Source organism: Oryctolagus cuniculus, chromosome 5, assembly GCF_964237555.1.
Source record: "Oryctolagus cuniculus chromosome 5, mOryCun1.1, whole genome shotgun sequence".
Lineage (NCBI taxonomy): Eukaryota > Metazoa > Chordata > Mammalia > Lagomorpha > Leporidae > Oryctolagus > Oryctolagus cuniculus.
In genome coordinates, this window is record NC_091436.1 from 130,678,335 (window position 1) to 130,703,037 (window position 24,703).

Sequence of the window (24,703 nt, forward strand, 5' to 3'; positions counted from 1 at the left end):
GATGTGAAAGAGCGGCTGAGCAGGCTTCCAGCCGGCAGGGACTTCACCTGTTTGTGCACTGCCTGCGATTGTGCATAGGTTGCTGTGATCTTCAAGTTTTCCAGGTTTGGCTGAATGATGTGGACCAGGAAGGAATCTTTCCCTCATGTCAAGAGAAGGAGAAGCAAGAGAGACGTCATTAGTGTGCAAGAAGAGTTGACTTCCAGTTTTCTATGCAACCATGAGAAAGCAACCATCGATAAGGGAGTGTGTGCATGTGCACACATGTGTGTGTAAAGGGAAAGATGCTTGAATGGCTCTGGGCTTTCCAAGACCTAGAGAGTCACGAGAGAAAGAACCAAAATTGGACTTGAAGACAAATGAAGAAGAGAAGGGATCGACATTATTAACCAGTGAGGTGAGGAAAATTCAGCTGAAATGCAGGCATGCATGTGTATGTATTTCCATATTATTCTGGTTGGTGACATTTCTTTTTGTTTTTACATCTGTGTTTATATTTTTAAGACTTTTATTTATGTATTTTATTTTAAAGGCAGAAATAGCAGAAATAGGGAAAGAGAGATCTCCCACCAGTTCACTCCCCCAAGAGCTTGCAACAGCCAGGGTTGGGTCAGGATCGATCTGGAAACTGAGAACTCAGTCTGGTCTCCCATGTGGATGGCAACCACGCCTCATCACCGCCTCTCAGGGTGCACATCAGCAGGAAGCTGGAACTGCAAGGGGAGGGGGGACCTGAAACCTTGCACTCTGATACAGAATGTGGGCATCCCAAGTAGTTTCTTAGCTGTTGTGCCGAACGCCCACTTCTGGTAACATTTCTTAACAAATATTAGCAAATACAGAGTTGTTCATAACAATAAAATACTAGCTCATATTAATTCAAATACTAACAATCAAAGATCACCTCGTTAACAGAGATTAGTTCAAAGCGTTAACACTGCACGATTTGAGTTACATTTTTTTTTCTCCCAAAGAAACCTTTTATTTAAAGAGTACAAATTTTATAAGTACAACTTTAGGAATATAGTGAGTCTTCCCACCATACCCACCCTCCCACCCCCGCTCTCATCCCACCTCCTCCCTTTTCCATTCTCCATTAAGATTCATCTTCAATTAGCTTTATACACAGAGACCAACTCTATACTAGGTAAAGATTTCAACAATTTGTACACACACACACACACACACACAACTGTTTGAGAACAAGTTTTACAGTTAATTCTCATAATACAATTCATTGAGGACAGAGGTCCTGCATGGGGAGTAAGTGCATAGTGACTCCTGTTGTTGATTTAACAATTAACACTCTTATGTATGATGTTAGTCATCACCCAAGGCTCTTATCATGAGCTCCCTAGGCTATGGAAGCCTTTTGAATCCACAATCTCTGTCAGTATTTAGCCAAGGCCATAAGCGAAGTGGAAATTCTCTTCTCCCTTCAGAGAAAAGTACATCCTTCTTTGGTGGCCCCTTCTTTCCACTGGGGTCTCTCTCACAGAGATCCTTCATGGAGGACATTCTTTTTGCTACAGTGTCTTGGCTTTCTATTTTTAATGGAAAAAAAAAATCACTGAACAAAACTGTGTGTTGTGATGTGTGAGACGACTTAGTCATTTGTGTCTGTGGGAAGCCAAGGATGAACCGCCCACACCCTTGGTTTCTCAATATCAAAAATGCACTCAACAACCTCCTAGATTTTAAAACCACTGGTCCTTGCAACTGTCCTGAACTCCATCTGCCAGCGCATCTCTACACCTGCGTGTGTCCTAAGCTGTCTGACACAGCCAGCGCTCCCTGCCTTTCTGCCCACCTGTCCCTCTTCAATGCTCCTTGGTCTTCAGCCTACACCACTGCCTCTCCTGGCTTTCTCAATCAAATATACCCCCTCCTCTGCACCTGGTGAAGAGCCCAAGGTCCCCCCCCGGACCTGATAAGAGTCTCCTTGTTCTAGTCTACCCTCCACCTCCTCCTGGGATTATCATCTGACCTCTGAGGAGTCCCCATTGCTTCTGTAAGCTCTGCTGGAAGACCTTCCTCACCCCGGCTTCCTCAGCTCTGCCCCCCCCCCCCCCCGGACGCACCTTGTGTAGGCTCAGACCTCTGCCTGGAATGCCCTCTTTTTGTAGCCCAGCCTTTGCAACCTTTCCTACTGCCTCCGTGTGGAGCTCTTCCCAAGCCCCAAGCCCTGACCTGTCCTGCAGAGGCAGGTGGTTCTCACAGGTGGGCACTGGTCACGTCCTGTTAAGGTTACTGCTGCTTCTTTCCTTCCAACCAGATCATGGGCTCCTTCCGGGCAGCAGTCAGGCCTCAAACGTCTCTACTGAAAGCTCTAGCCCAGCGGCTGGCAAATGGAAGTGGCCAAGCAACCCTTATTAAGGTGGATGCTCGGTCTTCAGGCTCCCCAGCGAGGAATTACCCGGTGACAATGTACTCAAGTCGGGCACTCACAAGGAGGAAAAGAGAATTGTCAGTGAAATCTGAGAACCACAGTAAAATTTTTTTCTCCCCAAATTTGATAGAAATTATTGGGGAAAAACAGAGAAGTGATATTTAGGGGCTGCCTTTCACAAATCTACAGGCTTCTGACATAGTGGTATATTGTGGATGATTTGATATGCTTGCAGAAACCACCATTAAGAAATTAAAGCATTGGGGGCTGGCACTGTGGCGCAGTGGGTTAAAGCTGCTGCCTGTAGTGCTGGCATCCCATACTGGTTCGGGTCCCAGCTGCTCCATTTCCGATCCAGCTCTCTGCCATGGCCTGGGAAAGCAGTAGAAGATAGCTCAAGTCCTTGGGCCCTTGTGCCCACATGGGAGACCTGGAAGAAGCTCCTGGCTCTTGGCTTCAGATCAGCTCAGCTCTGGCCGTTGCTGTCATTTGGGGAGTGAACCAGCAGATGAAAGACCTTTCTCTCTCTCTCTCTCTCTCTCTCTCTGGCTCTACTTCTCTCTGTAACTCTGTTTTTCAAATAAATAAAATAAATCTTTTTTTTTTTTGACAGGCAGAGTGGACAGTGAGAGAGAGAGACAGAGAGAAAGGTCTTCCTTTGCCATTGGTTCACCCTCCAATGGCCGCCGCGGCTGGCGCGCAGCGGCTGGCGCGCAGCGGCTGGCGCACCGTGCTGATCCGATGGCAGGAGCCAGGAGCCAGGTGCTTTTCCTGGTCTCCCATGGGGTGCAGGGCCCAAGCACCTGGGCCATCCTCCACTGCACTCCCTGGCCACAGCAGAGGGCTGGCCTGGAAGAGGGGCAACCGGGACAGAATCCGGCGCCCCAACCGGGACTAGAACCCGGTGTGCCGGCGCCGCTAGGCGGAGGATTAGCCTAGTGAGCCGCGGCGCCGGCCAAAATAAATCTTTAAAAAAAGAAATTAAAGCATTGGAAAATTCATGAAGTGAAAGACTGCACAGAGTACAGTTAAATGTATGCTTTTAAATTATAGTATTTACGGAGTTATTGTTTATAAAAGAAAACCACACAAACCATAAGCACATGGCTCTGTGAATGTTCACCAAGAGAATATAGCCTTGTACCCAGTAGCTGGGTCAGCAGGTAGACCATTCCGGGCCCCACAAGTCCTAATCCCTACCCTTCCCCTAAGGGTAGGCACCGTCCTGACTTCTAACACCACAGGTCTATGGCTCCCTTTATTAAGCATTATTTTTGGAGATCCAACCATATGGCTGTGATCAGCAATAATTCACCCTAAATGGGATGATGCATGACCTAAATGTAAGCGTGGACATTCCTCAAATTGTATTACCAATGGAGCTATGAGGTGCTGAACTGTAAGAAATCCAACATCTCTTCATTTTGACTAAGAATTATTTGAAACAAAACTGTCCATATGATAATAAGAAAAAAAAAGCATCATGTTTCTGAACCTTATGAACTCTATGATGTTGAGCCAGTAATTTTCTCAGTAAACATTTCTAAAATGAAACAATACATGAAGCAGAATTAGAAAGCACTCATTCAAGGCAAAAAAAAAAAAATCTGTGTGTATGGTGGGCATTTGTCCTAGTAGTTAAGGGGGTGCTTGGGAGCACCTGAGTTTGAGTCTTGGCTCTATGCTCCTGTCTCCAGCTTCCTGCTAATGTGCACCCTGGAAGGCAGCAGGTAATGGCTCCGGTTTGGGTCCCTGCCACCCACATGGGAGACCTGGCAGTTGCAAGCTTCAGCTTGGCCCAACCATGGCTGTTGAAGGAATTTAAGGAGTGAATCAGCAGATGGAAGATCTTTCTGTCTCTCTGTTTCTCTGCCTTTCAAATAAATAAAATACATTTTAAAATTTAAAAAAAAGGGGGGGGGACACTCAAAGCTCACTATTTTTTTGTTGCTACCTTATAGTTTTTCAAAATGGTCTCATTTCCCAACTCTAAGAAACCATTTCTGCAACTTTCAATGCTTCATTGCTGCTATTTTAACAAACATTTAAATACCAAACTTTGAGGGAAATCTTTTTCCCCCTCTTTTCATAACTCAGACTGATGGTTTGCAAAAGTGGGTGACAAGAAAGAGGGAGGGGTCTGCCACCCTATTACTGAGGGAATAAGATAGGACACATTCAGATGGAATTGGTAAAATAAATGCAGCCTCTGAGAGGTTACTTCCTGCACTTGCCAGCTGCCCCATACAGTGTCCATCAAGCATGCAAAACTGCCATCCACTAGCCATGGACTTTGCCTGGGTCCCTCTCCCATGAGCACGTACCTTGGGGATTAAAGAAACCAGTCATCCAAAACACGTTCGGCCTCCCCTCAAATATCCAAGTAGAAAACTGGGCGTTTCTCTCCAAGAGTTCCGTAAACCAGAAGCCCAGGGTGGACGAATCCCAGGACACTCTCTTCCAGAGCTGGGGTATGCGTGCGTCGTACATGTTGTCCAGTGCGTCTCGCAGGTTCTGAGGAGGACGAGGGTAAAATATGGGACCCGGAAACATCAACAAAAGCAGAACTGGACTGCTGGGGTCACACCAGCTCACCTCGCTCATGATGATCGTCCCTTCGATGGCCAATTTCAGGTCACTCAGGCTATTGCGAAGGATGGAGATGACTTTTTGCATTCTGTCGATTTCTTGTCTAAGAAATATGTTCATTGAGTTTAGGTGCCCCATCTTTATCAAACGAGCTTTCACCTAAAACATACAATACAGCAAAGGGACTTCTGAAAAATACTTCTTTATCTGAAAGGCAGAGAGAGAAAAAGAAAGAGAGAGAGAGAGAGAGGAGAGACACTTTTTTTTTTTTTTAATTGGCTGTCCTTTCTCTTCCAGTAACCTCTCCATTCTAAGTTCTTTTACTTCCTCTGGATGTATCTCTGCCAGCCCAAATGAACTCTAAAATATCTCTTGCAGAACCAAACTTGCCATTAAATTCCCCATTTTCTGGGCTTCAAAAACTACTGTTCAACTAAAATGATTTTTATTTCCTACTGATTGTACTTAGTCGATAATTGGAAATGTGCTTTAAAAAGCTGAAATAAAATTGTACCTTTTTTTCCTCTTTCAAATGATTAAGTACTAAATGTCAGTTAAATATTCTTTTGCAATCTACCTTTCATAAGAGTACAGTGGAATATAGTTTTTCATTATGTTCACAGAGTTGTTATTAGAAATGTCACAAAAAGTTAATACAGCCAAAATCTTTACAGAGCAGTTACCAGTGAATATGATTAACTCTGGTTTCCTAAGATCATTGTGGCCTTGGCTATGCTGGCTAAAGAGAGCTTTCTCTAATCTAATCAACGAAAATGTCTGACTCCATGGGAGAGCCAGCAAGCACATGTCATTTGCCCCTTTGGTGTGTCACTTACTGAGCATTCTGTAGAGATCAATATAAAAGACTCTGCTTGTGGGAATGAAAAATTTATAACAATTATTGGAAAATAAGCCAATACACATCGACATATCAATTTAGTGGCATGTGTCCAAGCAAAGACTGACTACACAGCCCAGCAGGGACTCCGAAAGGGCTTTGAACTTTTTGCTGGCCAAGATGGAAGAGACATTAGAAGAGGGATTGGACCAGCGCTGTGGCCTAGTGGGTAAAGCCACTGCTTGAAGCACCAGCAACCCATATGGGTGCCAGTTTGAGTCCTGGCTGCTCCACTTCTGATCCAGCTCCCTGCTAACACACTTGGGAAAGCAATGAAAGATGGCCCAAGTGCTTTGGCCCTGGCACCCATGTGGGAGACCTGGAGGAAGCTCTGGGCTCCTAGCTTTGGATCAGCCCAGATCTGGCCATTGCAGCTATCTGGGGAGTGAAACCAGTGAATGGAAGATCTCTCTGTCTGTCTGTCTGTCTCTCTCTCTCTCTCCCTCTGTAATTCTGCCTTTCAAATAAATAAATAAATCTTTAAGAAAAAGAAAGAAGAGGAGTGGTGGGGGCAGATGTGTGGGTGGAGGTGAACATAGGGTGATGTGGCAGTACAGAGTCCCCAGGAAGCCAGCAGCTACAGGGCTCTCCTCCCAACACACTCATTGTGCCAACCTGAGGGACAGGTGTCAGAGACGGCTTCAGGGGTATCTGGGCAATCCTCATTTTACAGAACTGGCCTCCAGCATGGCACAGAGATTTCCTCTCCCCAACGGACACCTCTGTTTTGTGGCAGCTGGGTCATTTCCAGTGAATGAGAGATGAAGGGTGAGGAACTCCAAGGCAGCAGGGACATGGAAGGGAACAGGCCCTTCCATGGGACGACCCAAGCAGGTGGAACAAACAGTATCAACATCACAGCCAGACATGCCAGTGGAGGTCCCTCACCCAGCCACACAAACCACGCAACCTGCAGGTGCTCTCCTTGAACCCTGGGATCCACAGCCCGCATTTCTGCAGCCCACACTTTTGCAGCCTACAGTTTTGCCTTGCTCTCATTTCTCTGCCAATCCCTTCAACCTCCTGGGGCTGAACAATCTGCATTTTTATTTTAAAGCATGACTACTCTGTGGAAATTCATCCACAAGGGAAAGCGAAATTATGGAAATACTGTGGCGACCCCATGAGTGGGAAATTAAGCCCTGGCATTGACCACAGTGTCCAGTCAATGACCCAGGTACCTTAGATTGCTAGCAGGCCCACACAAAGCGCCTTGTCTAAGCAACAGTTTTAAAAGACAACTTTACTTGAGAGAGAGACATGCTTCTGAGAAACTTAGACTCTAGAAAATGTAATTTTAGTACTGATTTTATTTTGAGTAGGATTATTGTTCTAACCTAAAATTGTCCTTTTATTAATAATATTATGGCTTGTATAGACTTTCATTATATTTCTCAGACCACATAACCTCTTCTTCAGTAATGTAGATTCATTTTTACTATGGAAGTCCATGGCATAATTATATTTTGACTTACAAAATTCACTTTATTGCCACTTTTTAAGTAGCGCATCTCTTGCATAAAATAAAGGACAGTGCACAGTAAGCAACTTGGGAACAGGAAGACGTTTTACATGCTTCTTAGTACAAACTCCTCCCTTCACGGGAATGCAGTTAGGGACATCCCTGGCACTCAGTGTCTGCTGGATTATTGCCACAACAAAGGTCTTCTCAGTGAATTGGCCCCAACCAAGCCTGGGGAGTTCAAACTATCAACAGGTCTTAACACTTCCCTTTGGTAATACCAACCCAGGGCTCCAGTCACCTGCAGTAAGTCTTATCTCACTTCCATGTGCTAGCTTTTTAAATTCTCTCAAGACTGGTATCCTGCCTCATCTGTCTTCTGAAGAGCACACACAATTAGCCATTGAAAGTAGACACATAGATAGTATAGTATAGTATAGTACAAAGTATAGTATTTTATTAATATAAAATGTATTTCTTCCTCCTACTATAACTGTTCCTACATGCAGCCACAGGCCTCAACATCTTGACCAAAGATCCTGTTACCTATGTACACAATAAAAACGAAAATTGGAGCCGGCGCCGCGGCTCAATAGGCTAATCCTCCGCCTTGCAGCGCCAGCACACCGGGTTCTAGTCCCGGTTGGGGCACCGGATTCTGTCCCAGTTGCCCCTCTTCCAGGCCAGCTCTCTGCTGTGGCCAGGGAGTGCAGTGGAGGATGGCCCAAGTGCTTGGGCCCTGCACCCGCATGGGAGACCAGGAGAAGCACCTGGCTCCTGCCATCGGATCAGCACAGTGCGCCAGCTGCAGCGCGCCGGCCGCAGCGGCCATTGGAGGGCGAACCAACGGTAAAGGAAGACCTTTCTCTCTGTGTCTCTCTCTCTCACTGTCCACTCTGCCTGTCACAAAAAAAAAAAAAAGAAAAAAAAAGAAAATTGGGGGCCGGGGCCAGTGCTGTGGCTCCCTTGGTTAATCCTCCGCCTGCGGTGCTGGCATCCCATATGGGCACCAGGTTCTAGACCCGGTTGCTCCTCCTCCAGTCCAGCTCTCTGCTGTGGCCCAGGAGTGCAGTGGAGGATAACCCAGGTGCTTGGGCTCCTGCACCCCATGGGAGACCAGAAAGAAGCACCTGGCTCCCGGCTTCGGAACAGCCATTTGGGGGGTGAACCATTGGAAGGAAGACCTTTATCTCTCTCTCTCTCTCACACTATCTATATCTGTCAAATAAATCTACCTGTCAAATATATAAAAAAAATTGTTTCAGAGGCAAGGACACATTTTTATTGCTGGAGGCACCCACAGTTCAAACAGCACATTGCAAGTTCTAGAATTGGATCACTTAGTGTGCAAATTCTTGTCCTCTTGCTTAGGCTGATTTCTATTGGTACTATCCTAAAGACTTTAGCGACATAATGTGTGCAGGCCCTTAGGGCAGAGCGCAGCATGCACCAAGTGCTCAAAATCACCAACCAGCTACTATCTGATGGCAACCCCATTCTTAGTGTAGTGCTTGGGAAACTCCAGACTGGTAGACAAGCATTGATAAACACCTTCTCTGATAACTGTTCTACTCCTTTCAGTCAGTTCCAAATCGACTGAGTAAACAGGTCGCCTATCTACTTTCAGCATCTTCATTAAAGGACACCCTATCACCAACACTGCTGGTTGAAAATTGTAGAAACTGGTATACAACCGGTCAGCATGGAAGCTTTGAGGGAGAATTAACTTGTGAACAAGTTTTTAAAAGGAAGCAACAGAGAAGCATCATAGAAAATTATGTTTTCTCTGATGTTTTTAAGTGGTGAATAGGTTACTTCAGCGATGAGAAACAGTTTACTAACATACTCAAACAAAATTTCCTACACAGGTTAATCTACCCCATAATCAACAACAGACACTTCACTGTTTTTCATAGTAATCAGAGCAAGGTGTTGAAATGTACTAATGAATGATTAGACTAGCGTTTCTTTTACCCAGCCAAATACAGCGTTTCTGTGGTCCCCTAGAGAAGTAAGGAGCAGGGGAGCTAGAACCCCCAGGTCGCAAAACAGACCTCTCCCTGTTCCAGCTGCAGGAGGCAGGCCTGTGGTCCGATAGCTGGAGCTGCTAGCTGAGGCTTGGGGATGCAGAACAGGGTGGACACAGGGCCGGCTGCACCTGCATGAGGGCGCCAGCCTCTGATTTTTGTGTGGAAGAGCTAAACTTGACTCGGCCTCTCTGTCCCCAGGACTCGGGTGAAGCTCTGACCACCAGGCTGGAGAGCAGGAGGGGGAGGCCTGGGATGGCGAGAAGATGTAACCCGTCTTTTTTTTGTGAAGAAGAAGAAGACAAAGTTGAGGGCCGCTCCACAGAGCCTTCGGGACAATTCAGACATTTTACCGCGGTGGAAAATGCACTTAGAGCAGCACTTCTCACAGTGTGGCCTGGAACCTCGGGAGGCTCGCAGGTGTGGGCCGCAAGGTTGACTCTCTCAGAGGAACACTAAGGCACTATCTGGCTTCTTGCTCCTAGTCTCCCAGGAACATGGAATGAGCTTTCCCAGGGGCTACACAACCTGTGATATCATTTTTGATCCCCAAAGAAACTGTTTACTTAATGAGTACAAATTTCGTAAGTGCCGCTTTAGGAATGCAGTGATTCTTCCCGTCATACTCACCCTCCCACCCTTGCTCACACCCAACTCCCTCCTCTCTCTCCCATTCCCAGTCCCATTCTCCACTAAGAAAAAAACAGAAAAACAAAACAACTGTCCTTGACAGTCAAGACAAGGGCTGTTCAAGCCATTGCTCCTCAAAGTGTCCATTTCACTTCTACAGATCTCCTTTTAGGTGCTCCATTAGTTATCACAGATCACAGCCTGTGACATTCTAACAGACTGAATGCAGAAGCAGATATGAGAATACAGCTGACTTCAATAAGCCAGACACTAAAGAGACCTGCAAAAATGTAAAACAATCCCATTCTTTTCAATGAATATTTTGTCTCGAAAAATATATTTCTTTAAGAAATAAAAATGTCATTTATGTTAATATGTCAAAGGTTTATTACTGTTTTTTAAATAAATTGATAATTATTTTTAAATGTTTTAAATTAAAATATCTGTTTAAATTTATAATATACTAAATATCAAATCAACAGATATAAACAAAAGTCATTTGGGATACTCAACCATTTTAAAATTTCTATTTATTTATTTTTACTTGAAAGGCAGAGAGACAAAGACAGAGAGAGAGAGAGAGAGAGAGATTCTGTTGGTTCACTCTCCAAGTGCCCACAACAGCTAGAGCTGGGCCATGTCAAAGATAGGACCCCAAAACTAAATCTAAGTCTCCCACATGGGTGACAGGTGCCCAAGTTCCCAGAGTGTGAATTAGCAGGAAGCTGCAATCAGAAGCAGAACCAGGACTTGAACCCAGATACTCTGATAGGGCATGTAAGGATCCTAAGCATTGTCTTAATCACTGCCTCAAGTACCCAGCATCCCCAATCATTTTGTAAAGGGATCTTGGAATAAAAAAAAATTAAGAAAAGCTGATTTAGTAGACAAGCTAACACCTAGGAGGTTCAACAGATAGGAAAGAATTGCCATTCATTCTGGCCTATGGAGTCATTTAAGTGGCTTGCTTTCCTATTACCCGACTAAGAGGCCAAGGGAATGAAAAGTGTGGCAGTGGAGAGGAGACGAAAACAAAATGTAAGTCAGCAGCTTGGCCAGAGCGGGCTGGGGTCAGAGAAGCAGGGAGAGGTTTCTGGCCTCGAAGGTCAAGACATCTGGGTATCCAAGGACACTCTGAGGAGTCCAAAGGTGCAAGAAAGCACAGGAGAAGGTGATGGGAGGGAAGTAGAGAAGGAAGGGAATGCGGAGGGGGCAGAGAAAGGGGGAATCATACTGCGCTGATGCTTGGGAAGCAGTAAGGAACAGAAGACCTGACAAGGGGAGGGCGGGCCTGGGACGCGCTGCCCCAGGGTGGTGTGCAGCCACGAGAACCCCGGAGCTGCCCCGGAGGCTGGCCACGCAGGGCATCGCTGGCTTACCTCGTGGGGAACGTAATCGGGAGGCAGCTTGCTCAGCATGTCCTCGGAGAGTCTGTACACGATGGCTTCCCGCGTCTCCCCCACTCCGCCGCCACTCTCTTTGGGTTGAATGTTGGTAATTGTCTCAAGGACGGCAGAAGCGGTGTTGCTCTGATAGCTGATGGGAGAAGAGGGGACTGTTTAGAATGCAGCAGGGAAGCACACCCCCGGGGATCATTATCAAACCCAGAGTGAACTGACAGATCACTAAGTCAAAGCCAGCCCAAAATGCAGGGTGTGGGGGCAAAGCTTCCCATCAACCTGCAGGAAGGGAAAAACTAGAGTTCCTCCCTACTGCCTCCTGGTGGGACATCAAGAACCTCGCCCAAGTGAAAAGAGATTCCACAAACGTCCTTGGTGGTCCCAACCACGGCTCTCTAACCAAGATGGCAGCCAACTTAAACAGGTGGGCTGGACAAGGAGCACGTCTCCCATCTCCCCCAGCGTGGGCTCCTCCTAAGAATTTATCATCTCATGACACTTGCGCAGAATAAAGAAAACCTCTGTATTTCCTCAATAATAATTGAATTATAAGTCATTCAAACTTCTTTGGTCTTTCCTGTTTTGTTTTCTTGTTTCCCCACTTGCGATTTCTAAGGTTATTGACTGGCAATAGTCAATACAGACTGACAAGGGGCCAGATACCAAGGTAGGAGCCTGCACATGGCAGTGAGAGAACGCAGTTCTAGGGATGGTGGAGGAGGCAGACATGAGATGGTACCATTGTGAAAAGTGCCATGGTGAAAAAGAACGCAATTTTTTTACTCTTTTTTTTTTTAAGATTGATTTATTTATTTGAAAGGCAGAGTTACAAAGAGAAGGTGGGAAAGAGAGAGAGAGAGATCTTTCGTCTTGGTTCACTCCCCAAATGGCCACAATGGCCAGGGCTGGGCCAGGCTGAAGCCAGGAGCCAGAAGCTTCTTCTGGGTCTCCCCCATGGGTACAGGGGTTCGAGCACTTGGGCCATCTTCTGTTGCTTTCCCAGGTGCACTAGCAGGTAGCTGGACTGGCAGTGCAGCAGTCAGGACTCAAACCGGCACTCCTACGGGATGCAGGCTGTGGCTTTAACCTGCTGGACCACAGAGCTGGCCCCTAGAATGTTTTCTTAAAACAGTTTGTGTGCATTCTCTCCTTATTCTCCAGCTTTCTTTAGGGTAGGCCATATACACTCAGGTATAGGTACTTAGTCCTTGTCCCTAGATGCTGAGTGGGTCTCTCTCTCTCTCTCTCTCTCTCTCTCTCTCTGTGTGTGTGTATGTGAGAGAGAGAGAGAGAGAGAGAGAGAGAGAGAGAGAGAGAGAGAGAAAGAGAGGGAGAGAAAGAGGGTGAGGGGGAAGTGGGGGAGGGGGGAAGAGGAGGAGGGGGAGGGAGAGGGAAGATTGAAAACCTCTCTTGGGGCTGAAGCCATGGCGCAGTAGCTTAATCCTCCACCCGCAGTGCTGGCATCCCATATGGGCACCGGTTCTAGTCCCGGCTGCTCCTCTTCCAATCCAGCTCTCTGCTGTGCCCTGGGATAGCGGTAGAAGATGGCCCAAGTTCTTGGGCCCCTGCACCCGCATGGAAGACCCAGAAGAAGCTCCTGGCTCCTGGCTTCGGATTGACACAGCTCTGGCCGTTGCAGCCTTTTGGGGAGTGAACCAGTGGATGGAAGACCTTTTTCTCTGTCTCTCCCTCTTACTGTCTGTAACTCTACTTCTCAAATAAATAAATAAAATCTTATTTTTAAAAAAAAAAACAAAACCTCTCTTAAAAAGTCCCATGATGTGGCCTGCATTGTGGTGTATCGGGTAAAGCTGCTGCTTGCCACACTGGCATCTCACATGGGCACTGGTTTCTGTCCCAGCTGCTCTGCTTCTGATTCGGCTCCCTGCGAATGGCCTGAGAATATTAGTGGAAGGTGGCTCAAATTCTCCTCTGTGGGAGACCTGGATGAAGAAGCTCCTGGCTCCTGGCTCTGGCCTGGCCCAGCTCTGGCTGTTGCAGCCATCTGGGGAGTGAATCATCAGATGAAAGATCTCTTTTTCTGTCTCTCCCTCTCTTTCTATAACTCTGCCCTTCAAATAAAAATTAAAAAAATTTTTTAAAGTCACATGTGAGGGGCCAGCATTATGGAGCAATGTGTTACGCTGCCATCTGCAATGCCTGCATCCCACGTATCAGCATTGATTGGAGTCCCGGCTGCTGCATTTTAGATCAAGCACCTTGCTAATGTGCCAAGCAAAGCAGCAGAAGATGGCCCAAGTCCTTGGGGCCCTGCCACCCATATGGTAAGCCTGGATGGAGTTCCAAGCTCCTGACTTCAGCCTGGCCCAGCCCTTGCCATTGTGGGCATTTAAGGAAGTGAACCAGTAGATGGAAGACCTCTCTCTCGCCTTGTCTCTCTGCCTGTCAAATAAATGAATAAGGGCAGGATTTCAGTGCATGTGGGGAGCAGAGACCAGGCTAGTGAACTAGGAGGAGAGTGTGCAGAAGAGGTGGGGCCAGAGCCTGCAGGCTCACGTGGGCTACTTTAAGGATTTTATAGGCAATGGACCAGCCTCAGACACTCTCGAAGCCAGAGTGTGGCATACCCAGATTTAAGTTGCTCTGCCTTTCCTGAACTCCTAATTTACCACTTGCAAACATGATGTGATTTGATTTGGGGAGATTATTGTTCCCTTTGTAAATTTCGTCTATGTCTAGACAGACCACATTTGCAACTCCTTTCATGGGTGTTAGAGACAAGTCTAAAAGTAATTCAGCAAATGCTTGGGATTCATGGAATGTTTTCCTGTTTTATGTCATTGAATGGAAAATAAACTTTTGTATATGGCTACGTGCATCAGCCTTTTACATTTGCATACTTTTAATCTACAAAAAAAGAATTCCTCCAATAGAAAGAATCAGGCATTTCTGCTTTTGAGAGTACAAAAAAACATTTTAAAAGACATGACTGGACCAGAAAGACTCTAGAAAATCCTCAGGGTCAAACAAAATGTAGAGTGAAAATTAGAATCCGGATCTTAACGAGAGGCACCAATGGACTGAGTTGGTATTCCTGAGCTTCTGTTTGGATGGTGCACTGAGGGGGGGAAGCCCACACTCCCAAGGTAGAAAGGACAACAGGAAGTTCCTACACACATCTGGGAGGCCATAGGGCTACCCTCCGTGTACAGAAAAACAAGAGATAACCTGTCAAATTAGCTAATTTGTTCTATCCAGCTTGGCCCTGAATGGGGAAAATAGCTTTTTTTCCAAAATTCTTAATTCACCAAGTTTATATTACTAGTTAATATTCACTCACATTACAGGCCACATCATGCAATTTGAAAAAGCCTCAAGTGGAAAATATATTTTTAGGTGGTCCCAGGAAGTCCCAGGTGGCACCTGATGGAAGCAAATGCTTATTTTCCAAACACAAATCTAGACTCACAAGTCTTCCACTTAGTTCTTACAGAACACAACAATGAACTTCCAGTATACACAAGCTCACACTCAGAAGTGGAAAAAAGGGGCTGCTGTTGTGGCATAGTGGGTAAAGCCAAGGCCTGTGGTGCCAGCAACCCAATGGGTGCCACTTCAGTCCTGGCTGCTCCACTTCCTATCCAGATCCCTGCTAATGCACCTGGGAAATCAGCAGAAGATGGCCCAAGTGCTTGGACTCCTGCACCCATGTGGGAGACCCAGAGGAAGCTCCTGGCACCTGCCTTCGGACCTGCCCGGCTCTGGCTGTTGTGGCCATTTGGGGAGTGAACCAGCAGATGGAAGACCTTTCTCTCTCTGTCTGTAACTCTCTCAAGTAAATAAATAAATTTTTTTAAAGCTCTGTGAGCAAAAGCCAGCAGAAACAAAAAGAACACAGAACGAGACCAGCAAAGATCCTAGAGAGTGAATTTTCAGATGCATATCATAAAATGTTTTTACTGTATTGAAGGATTTATTTATTAATTTGAAGGTCAGAGGTACAGAAAAAGGAGGAGGAGAAAGAGGAGGAGCAGAGCGAGAGTGAGAGTGAGAGTGAGAGAATGAATCTTCCATTCATTGATTCACTTCCCAAATGGTCACAACAGTCAAGTCTGGGCCAGGCTGAAGCCAGGAGCCAGGAGCTTCTTCCGGGTCTCCCACGTGTGTGCAGGAGCCAAAGCACTTGGACCATCTGCTGCTTTCCCAGGAGCTGGATGGGAGGTGGAGCAGCCAGGGCTCAAAGCAGTGCCCATATGGGATACAAGTGTTCACAAGCAGTGAAGGTTTGTTTTTTTTTTTTTTTTTTAATGACTGAAAATATATTAAACAGGAAACTATAAACAGGAATAGCACATTTGAAAAAGAGCCAAACGGAACTCCTGGATATAAAAAATAGCTAAAATTTAAAAGCTGCATTCATTTTGTTATTGTTGCTGTAATAAATTACCATAGCAGCTTAAAACAATACACATTTATTACCCAAGTGTTCTTCAGGTCAAGTACAACACAGGTCTCCCGAGGCTAAAATCAAGGTGTTGGCGAGGCTAGGGTCCTTTCTACAGGCTACCCATTTCCTTGTTCACTGGGGTTGTTGGCGGAATTCACTTCTTTGTGGTTGCATGACTGAGGTCCCCCATTCCTTGCTGCCTGCTAGCTGAGGGTCTGTCTCCGCTCCCAGAGGCCACCTGTATCCCCAGGCTTGTGGCCATCTCCGTTCCTACATCTGCAAAGCCAGCGATGCAGGTCAAGTCCCATCCCTCTCACACTCTGAACTGCTCCTCCTTCGATTTCATCTCTCTATCCATTCCTGTGTCTCAGTCTCTTTCACTTCAAAGCTCTTTTGGTTAGGCTGTTCCCACCTGGATAATTCAGGCCAATACTCCTATGTCAGGGTCCTTAACTCCAGTCATACCCATGCGGTTCCTTTGTGCCATGTAAGGCAACAGACTCACAGATTCGGGAGATTAGAATGAGAACACCCTTAGAGGTCTGTTTTTCACCTACTCTAACAGCTAATAGTGGGGTAAATGGCAGGTTATACAGCCAAACAGAGAATTAGCAAGCTGGAAAATAGATATGATATTATATGGAAAGCTACAGAGGAAAATATGAAAGAAATGTTGAGTGACATGTAGGTTAGAGTGTTCAGATATAAGACATCTCAGCACATTTTTAGAAAGAAGAGAGGAGAGTGAAAAAAGAAAGTGAGTGATGAAATAATGACTGAGAATGGATGGAAGACTTGTTTCCTCAAGTTCAGAAAACTAAGAAACCCTAAATAGGATAAGCAAACAAATACATAGATCCATAGAAATTTTTTAAAATATTTATTTTATTTATTTGAAAGACAGAGTTACAGAGAGAGGCAGAGACAGAGAGAGAGGTCTTCCATTTGCTGGTTCACTCCCCAGATGGCCACAATAGCTGGAGCTGCTCTGATCCAAAGCCAGGAACCAGGAGCTTCTTCCGGGTCTCCCATGTGGGTGCAGGGGCCCAAGGACTTGGGCCATCCTCCACTGCTCTCCCAGGCCATAGCAGAGAGCAAGATCAGAAGAGGAGCAGCCAGGACTAGAACCGGCACCCATATGGGATGCTGGCGCTTCAGGCCAGGGTTTTAACTCACTGAGCCACAGCACCGGCCCCAAGATCAATAGAAATTAATATTTAGCCGCATCAGAAGGAAACTAAAACACCAAAAACAAAGAGGAATTCTGAATAGCAGACAGGGAGAAAAAACAGGTTATCTAGAAAGAAATGATGATCAGACCAACAGCTATTTCCTCAACAGCGGCAATGGACTCCAATAAGAAAACAGACTAGCATCTGCCAGGTACAGACTTGGAATTGTATGCCAGGCAAAATCCCCTTTCAAGAAAGGATTGGAATGGATATCTTACACAAAAACCGCCATATGAATGGCCAATAAGCTCCTGAAAAAAAAAAAAGGCTCAATTGCATTATTAGGCAAATGCACATTAAAACCACCTCACACTTAGAAGAAAGATTATAGTCAAATACGGACAGCACTTTTGGTAAGGATGTAGAGAAATCTGAGTTTTTCCTAACTGGGGAGGGAAACATAACATGATGCAGTCCCTTTGGAAAAAGTTTGGCAGCTTCTTAAATCGTTAAGAGATCGATCACACGACCCAGTAATTACATTCTTCACCATCGACTCAAGAGACATGGAAAGGCATGTCCACACAGAGATTTAGTTGAGAATGTTCACAGCAAGATTATTCATAGCAGCCTCAGTGGGGAAACTACCCAGATGTCCATCAACGGGTAGATGACTAAAGAAAATGTGATGTACTTATGCATTTGAATATTATCTGGAAATAAGAGGTAGTGAAGTCCTAAAGCAGGATGAATTTCAAAAAACTATGCACCTCAGAATCAACCCTTAAGACATGCGGATCCGGCTGAAAAGCCCATAAGAGTATTTCAGGCATGGAAAGCCAAGATACTCTGGCAAAAAAAAAAAAAAAAAAAAAAAAAAAAAAAAACACCTAAATGAAAGATCTCCGCGAGTGAGATCCCAGTGGAAAGAACAGGACATCAAAGAAGGAGGTACTTTTCTCTGAAGGGAGGATAGAACTTCCACTCTGACTACAACTTTGTCTGAATATGATCAGAGTCGGTGAACCCAAAAGGCTTCCATAGCCTTGGCAGCTCATGACTAGAGCCTAGGGTGATTACTGATGCCATAAACAAGAGTGTCAATTTATTAAGTCAACAACAGGAGTCACTGTGCACTTACTCCTCATGTAGGATCTCTGTCCTTAATGTGCTGTACGTTGTGATTTAATGCTATAACTAGTACTCAAACAGTATTTTTCACTTTGTGTTTCTATGTGGGTGAAAATTGTTGAAATCTTTACTAAATATATGCTAAACTGATCTTCTGTATATAAAGAGAATTGAAAATGAATCATGATGTGAATGGAAGGGGAGAGGGAACGGGAAAGGGGAGGGTTGTGGGTGGGAGGGAAGTTATGGGGGGGGGGGAAGCCATTGTAATCCATAAGCTGTACTTTGGAAATTTATATTCATTAAATAAAAGTTAAAAAAAAAAAACTATGCAAAGAAAAAAGAAGCCGGACGCAGATGACCACGCAGTGTATGGTTCCACTTACAGGAGATGTCCAGAAAAGCAAACTGATACACAGAATAGAGATTGGTGAGGCCGGGTGTAGGAGTGGGTACGGACTGCCACTGGGCACAGGATTTTCTTTTGGGGCTGATAGAAATGTTCTAAAGTTAGATGGCACTGATGGCTGCGCAACTCTGCAAACTCCCTAAAAACCATTTTAATTGTCCACTTAAAATGAGCAGGGTTAAAGAAGGTAGATGGCACTTTTTTTTTTTTTTTAAATTTTTGACAGGCAGAGTGGACAGTGAGAGAGAGAGACAGAGAGAAAGGTCTTCCTTTGCCGTTGGTTCACCCTCCAATGGCCGCCGCTGCAGCTGGTGCACCACGCTGATCCGATGGCAGGAGCCAGGATCCAGGTGCTTTTCCTGGTCTCCCATGGGGTGCAGGGCCCAAGCCCCTGGGCCATCCTCCACTGCACTCCCTGGCCATAGCAGAGAGCTGGCCTGGAAGAGGGGCAACCGGGACAGAATCCGGCGCCCTGACCGGGACTAGAACCCGGTGTGCCGGCGCCGCTAGGCGGAGGATTAGCCTAGTGAGCCACGGCGCCGGCCTAGATGGCACCTTTTTAAGTGATTTTCCAGAAAAGGAAGGAAAAACAAGACATTTTCGGAAAAGCACAAAATAGCGTACCATGAAGAGGCCCTCACACAAGGGAATTCTGAAGGACGTATACTAGAAAGGAGAGAAGTGACTCCGAGGAATGGTTCACGTGTTGAAGAGAATGAGTGAGCACACAGATAAATCCAGACAAGGATCGTAGTATCGAATACTGAGTCCATGTCTAACTGTGGGTTACAGAAAACCAAGATGAAGTTAAATACAGCAGTGTTGGAAGAGAGTGACTGAAGCTAAAGTTATCCAAAGGCTTTTGAAGGAGAGTAGTGTCAATATATTAATTTTAGACTAAGAATGGATGTTAAGAGTGCTAGGGTAACTAGTAACAGAACAGAAACACAGTGCCTAACTTCTAAACAGCAGCAAGTGAAAAATGGAACGGGATAAGTCTTACTCTGCAAAAGACCAAAAAGAAGACATGAAACAGAACATGGAAACAGTGGCATGAACAAGGCAACACATTATATTTATGCACATTTTAAGCCTTCTTCTGTATTTTCCCAATAGTTAATAAAGCAATTTTTAAAAGACATTTGCAACAAGTGTATAAGGATGTCTGTTTTATAACAGTATTTGTAATAATAAATCCTGGTAAACCTCTATAGAATCTATACAGCCAATAAAAATGATGATGTAGCTCTATATTCATTGATATGGTGATGTGTATTGGGAGACTGCAGAATAGAATAGCAATGGTACTAAAACCAATTATGGCATAATTCTGTTGATAATATTGTACACATAGGCAGAGAAAAGGTCTAGAGGGATATTTTGACAGTGAGAATTTTGTATGATAGGCTTTTTCTGTATTTATTACTTCTTGCTTTATGTTTTTCTATATTCTATTCCTTTCAAAAGTAAAGTTTTGATTTTCTAATAAAACCTATTAAAACCATTTTGATTTTGAAAAATGGAGGGAAAAAATCAACCATCCATAGGCCAGGCCGACGTCAAGTGTCAAGACCTCTGCTCGGTGACACAGTGACACGTGTTTTAGGTTTTAGGTTCACTGGAATGCATCTGACAAACCTTTACTCTTCAGGCCACACCAGGAAGGCCCCTTCTGCCATTTATCAACAGCATATGGGAAGGGAGAATTACACCATTTTCTCTCTTCATTAGCAGTTGTGAATTAAACAGTCTGTTGTGAAAATTGCTGCACTAACTGATAGGATCCTAAAGCATTACTGTGAAAGTTATCTGGGCTTCTTCCTTGTAAGAAAGCTGCACATTATGGGAAGGGAGGGAACACTATTCAGTTGACCTTTGGATTCATGTAAGAACAAAGGTAAGGAATGGAGGAGAGGTTTCTGGCTTCAGCATTTTTATTTGATCAGCAGGTAGAATACCACATGTGGACACCTGCAGCCTTTCTGGAAGACGTGGCCATAGTAAATGCACATGGCCCCCTGCCTTCCACACTGGGCTCGGTGACATACACTGATCATGAGTGTCCTACAGCGGCCAGACCCCGCACACGTCCACAACCTCGTGTACAGTTGGGTTATTAACTCCATATGACCTTTAAACACATGTGTTTCACAATAAGGACCAATAAAGTGAAAGTTGATTTTTTAATAAATTGATTTTGTATTATAATAAATTTTGTATTATAAATTTAACCTATAACAAAAAGATTTTCAAAGTAATTGTTTGTGAGCCAACTCTATTCAGATGTTGAGGTTTTAGAGTATCCCCAAAGACACTTATTTTAAAAGTTGAAGGATGGGTATATCAAAACACACAGTTAACATGATGAGAAAACAAAACATTCTGGTAAAATGGCACCAAAGGTATTCACAATTCATTCCTAATTTTCAAAGTATGGTACAATCCCAGTTTTGAAAGGTCATATAAAATATAGGAAAAATACAAATAACCCTGAAGGAAGAAATCCCGTGAACATGGCAGATGAGACAACAAAATGGAGATATTGGAAGTCAAGGAGGTACATATGATTCTAAACTTTTCCAGAGGATTTAGTTGTGCAAGTGTATCACTCTGCTGTCTCCTTCCAACATTAGATACCAAAAAGGGGGCTGGCACCGAGGCATAGTAGGCCAGTTCAAGTCCCGGCTGCTCCTCTTCTGATCCAGCTCTCTGCTATGGCCTGGGAAAGCAGTGGAAGATGGCCCAAGTGCTTGGGCCCCTGCACCCATGTGGGGGACCCAGAAGAAGCTCCTGGTTCCTGGCTTCAGATCAGCCCAGCTCTGGCTGTTGTGGCCATTTTGGGAATGAACCAGCAGAAGAAAGACCTTTCTTTCTGTCTCTCCCTCTCCCTCACTGTAGCTCTCTCAAATAAATAAATAAAATCTTTAAAAAAAATAAGCAAAGAAGATAGACTATGTGGAAGAGCTGCTGTGCAGAGAAGCTGGAGGTGTCACCATCGCCGACAGCTTACAGTGAGCCAGGAAATGGCAAGCAAGGCTGGGTGACATGAAGTCTCTGTCTCGATCATGAACACCACAGACCCATGCTTCCCCAGACTCCTCAAGCTTGCTGTTCCTTTTATCAAAACAATCCAGATCTGAACTGCTCCTTGTCCCAACCTACATCAACATCAAGGGCTACAGGCCTCCCCCTTGAGGTCACTCCCCAGACTACATGACTTCACAGCCTATTTCCACATCTCTCCCAGCAACCGTTCCTCACTGCCATCCTCACTACCTTCACAACTATCCCAGGCTCCTCGGTACAATGCCAAAAACCTTCAGAAACCACACTCAGCATCTACCATTCACCCGTGTGCCAAGAGCGCTGGACTTGGCTCAGGAGCACCCCACGCACCTGCGTGTCTCCATGCTCCTTCTTGGATTATTCCTTGGTGTGCATGCCCCAGTCTCTGTCTCGGTCTTAGCTCCTCATTTTGGGCTCTTCCTTGCATTCTGTGCTTCTGGGCCCTCATGCTGCAGGCACTTCCTCCCCACCCCCACCCCACCTCTAACCTGAGAATCCCGTACAACCTTTAAGGCACAACACAGATGTGGCCCCTGTGGTGAGCCTTCTGTGATCCCCAAGTTGGAATTCACGGCTCCTCCGCTTGTGTTCTCACAGCAGTGTAGGTACAACCTGATTTTAGCACTGGCCACATTGTGTTACATAAGTGTTTTCCATTCATCCATTTCCCCTAAGAGACGGTGGCTTCCAAGGGCAGGGCCTGCATCTTACTCATCTTTGCATCCCCAGGTTGGCCAGACATTAAGTTCTCAATAAATCCTTGTTTGCTGGATTGAGGCCAGCTGGCTACAATGGTATTAAACCTCAAATATAAAGGCGAGCAATTCTCTATTATGTAAAGGACATGAAAATTTAGTTATTTGTTCTAACTTATGGTAAAAGTTTAGTGTATGATTATACTTGACTTGATAACTTCATTTTGTGATTTTCATAGAAAACATACAAACATTAATTTCAGGGCAAAGGAAAATTATTTTTATAAATATAGTTTCATAAGTGCAGATCTGTAAAGGTTAAGGAGAAGAAAGCCACAGTAAATTTCCATTCATGCTAAGTAAATCAGAGTTCATCCTTCCTGCCGGTTCTAGTTACAAACAGAAAAGGGAAAAACCCTTTGTGTGGGATTCTCAGGCACTTTCTAGATTTGGTTCATCTCCAGCTTACGTCCCCACCTGGTGCCATGCACAGCCTCAGTGATCAGGTGCCACCAGCAATAGCACTGTGCCATGACCATCTTGCTGTCTGCCAGCTCTGGCCAAGTTCACTGGTGCTCCAGGGAGAGACTGAGAGAGACAATGCCGCTGCTAGACGTCACCTAAGAAATGCCTTTCATGGTGGGTGATTTCATTCTTTTATAAGGTAATCTGAGAACAGTCCTCAAAACATGGACTTTGAGAAGAAGACCTGAAAAGGTGATTCATCTTTGTACAAGAAATGGACAAGCCAGCCAGACCCTGTCCCTGCCACACATTTTATTAGGCACCAGATGTATTCCAGGGCTGTACCAAGTACGTTTCTCTTTCCACAGTGTGATTTTACATCTGTAAAGATGTGAAAGTCCGAAGCCTTGTCAGCTGGCTGCAATAGAGAGTTGCAAATATCTCTCTATGCCTCCAACCCCAAGGGCTTTCAGGAAAACAGTCTCCATAAATGCTCCGAAATGAAGAACAGGAGCTAGAATGTTCCACGTGCTTTGGTTCTGAGTTACTCCTGGAAGAGAATTTCTCTTTGGAGTAAACATGGACAGGGGCTCACATCACCCTTGCTACTCAATGGTGCTGGCAGTGGGGGTGGGAGGAGGTTCAGGTTGTGGGCAATAAATATGCGAAGCAACTGAAAAACAGAACTGTCTATAAAATAAACAATTAACTGTCTAGTGAGATGAAGTGCACTATCATATCTAAATCAGCCCGGATTCATATACACCTTTGCACAGCACATATTAATGAGCATATTTTTAAAAACAAAATTTAGGAGTTGATGCTGTGGCGTAGCAGGTAAAGCCGCTGCCTGCAGTGCCGGCATCCATATGGGTGCCGGTTGGAGTCCCGCCTGCTTCACTTCCCATCTCGCTCTCTGCTGTGGCCAGCTCTGCCTGTTGCAGCCAGTTGGGAAGTCATCCAGCAGTTGGAGGACCTCTCTCTCTCCCTCTCTCTCTCTCTCTCCCTCTCTCTCTCTCTTGCTCTCTCGCTCTCTCTCCCTCTCCTTCTCTCTCTGTGTAACTCTGACTTTCAAGTCAGAGAGGGAAAGAGAGAGAGAGAGGGAGAGAGATATCTTCCATCTGCTGGTTCACTCCCCAATTGGCTGCAACGGGTGGAGCTGTACCAATCCGAAGCCAGGAGCCAGGAGCCTCCTCCAGTCTCCCATGCAGGTGCAGGGGCCCGAGGACTTGGGCCATCTTTTACTGCGTTCCCAGGCCATAGCAGAGAAAAAAAAATCGGAAGTGAAGCAGCCAGGTCTTGAACCAGCACCCATATGGGATTGTCAGCACTGCAGGCAGCAAACAGCTCAACCGCTACGCCACAGCGCCAGCCCTGAATAAATAAATCTTTAAAAATAATGAAATAAAAACAAAATTTAAAACCCAAAAGTGCTAGCTAATACTAAAAAGGAACACATTTAAATTTGTCCTGTATAGAAATGAATATAAAAGTTGTAATAAGGCATTTGATAAATTTCAGAGGGTGGAAAAAATATGCATAACCACTAATGAGAAAAAGAGACAAAATAAATAAACTGTTTTTGACGCTAAGATAGTTGAATTTGCAGAGTCTTTGGTACCTTGTAAATCTAGATAATAAAATATGAATACACTATGCATTTTTATGGTTCCTGTCACCAAGATAGCTAACCTCGTGGGAGAGACTGCACTTAACGTATTTGTTCCACTTGATGACTCTCTCCTCTCTTCTTCAGAGGTTCTGCATTCTTAAGCAAAGACGGAGAAGAGGGACTCGTGGTCCCCTTCCCCAAATCTCTCTCCTCTGTCAAGCTTAGGGATACTATCTCAGAAGGGTAGAGCCTGAGGAATAGAGCACACAGAGCTCTCCACCATGGCTGATTACAGAAGCAAGATTGTGAAACGCATGGACAGTCAGATAAATTGATGATTCTTTTGGCTG

At 45.1% G+C, this 24,703-nt stretch overlaps 1 protein-coding gene across 5 annotated transcripts in view; it reads right to left on the bottom strand.

The window, feature by feature from the left end:
- DNAH8 (dynein axonemal heavy chain 8) overlaps positions 1-24,703 on the bottom strand; it is a 358,350-nt gene that overhangs the window by 15,302 nt on the left and 318,345 nt on the right. For all 5 annotated transcript variants that reach the window (XM_070074115.1, XM_070074114.1, XM_051854776.2 and 2 more), the window contains 3 exons: positions 11,375-11,531; positions 4,985-5,137; positions 4,714-4,903 (listed from right to left, as the gene is read on the bottom strand). In XM_070074115.1, coding sequence (XP_069930216.1) covers positions 4,714-4,903; positions 4,985-5,137; positions 11,375-11,531 — 500 coding nt within the window. The remainder of the gene's footprint in view (positions 1-4,713; positions 4,904-4,984; positions 5,138-11,374; positions 11,532-24,703) is intronic.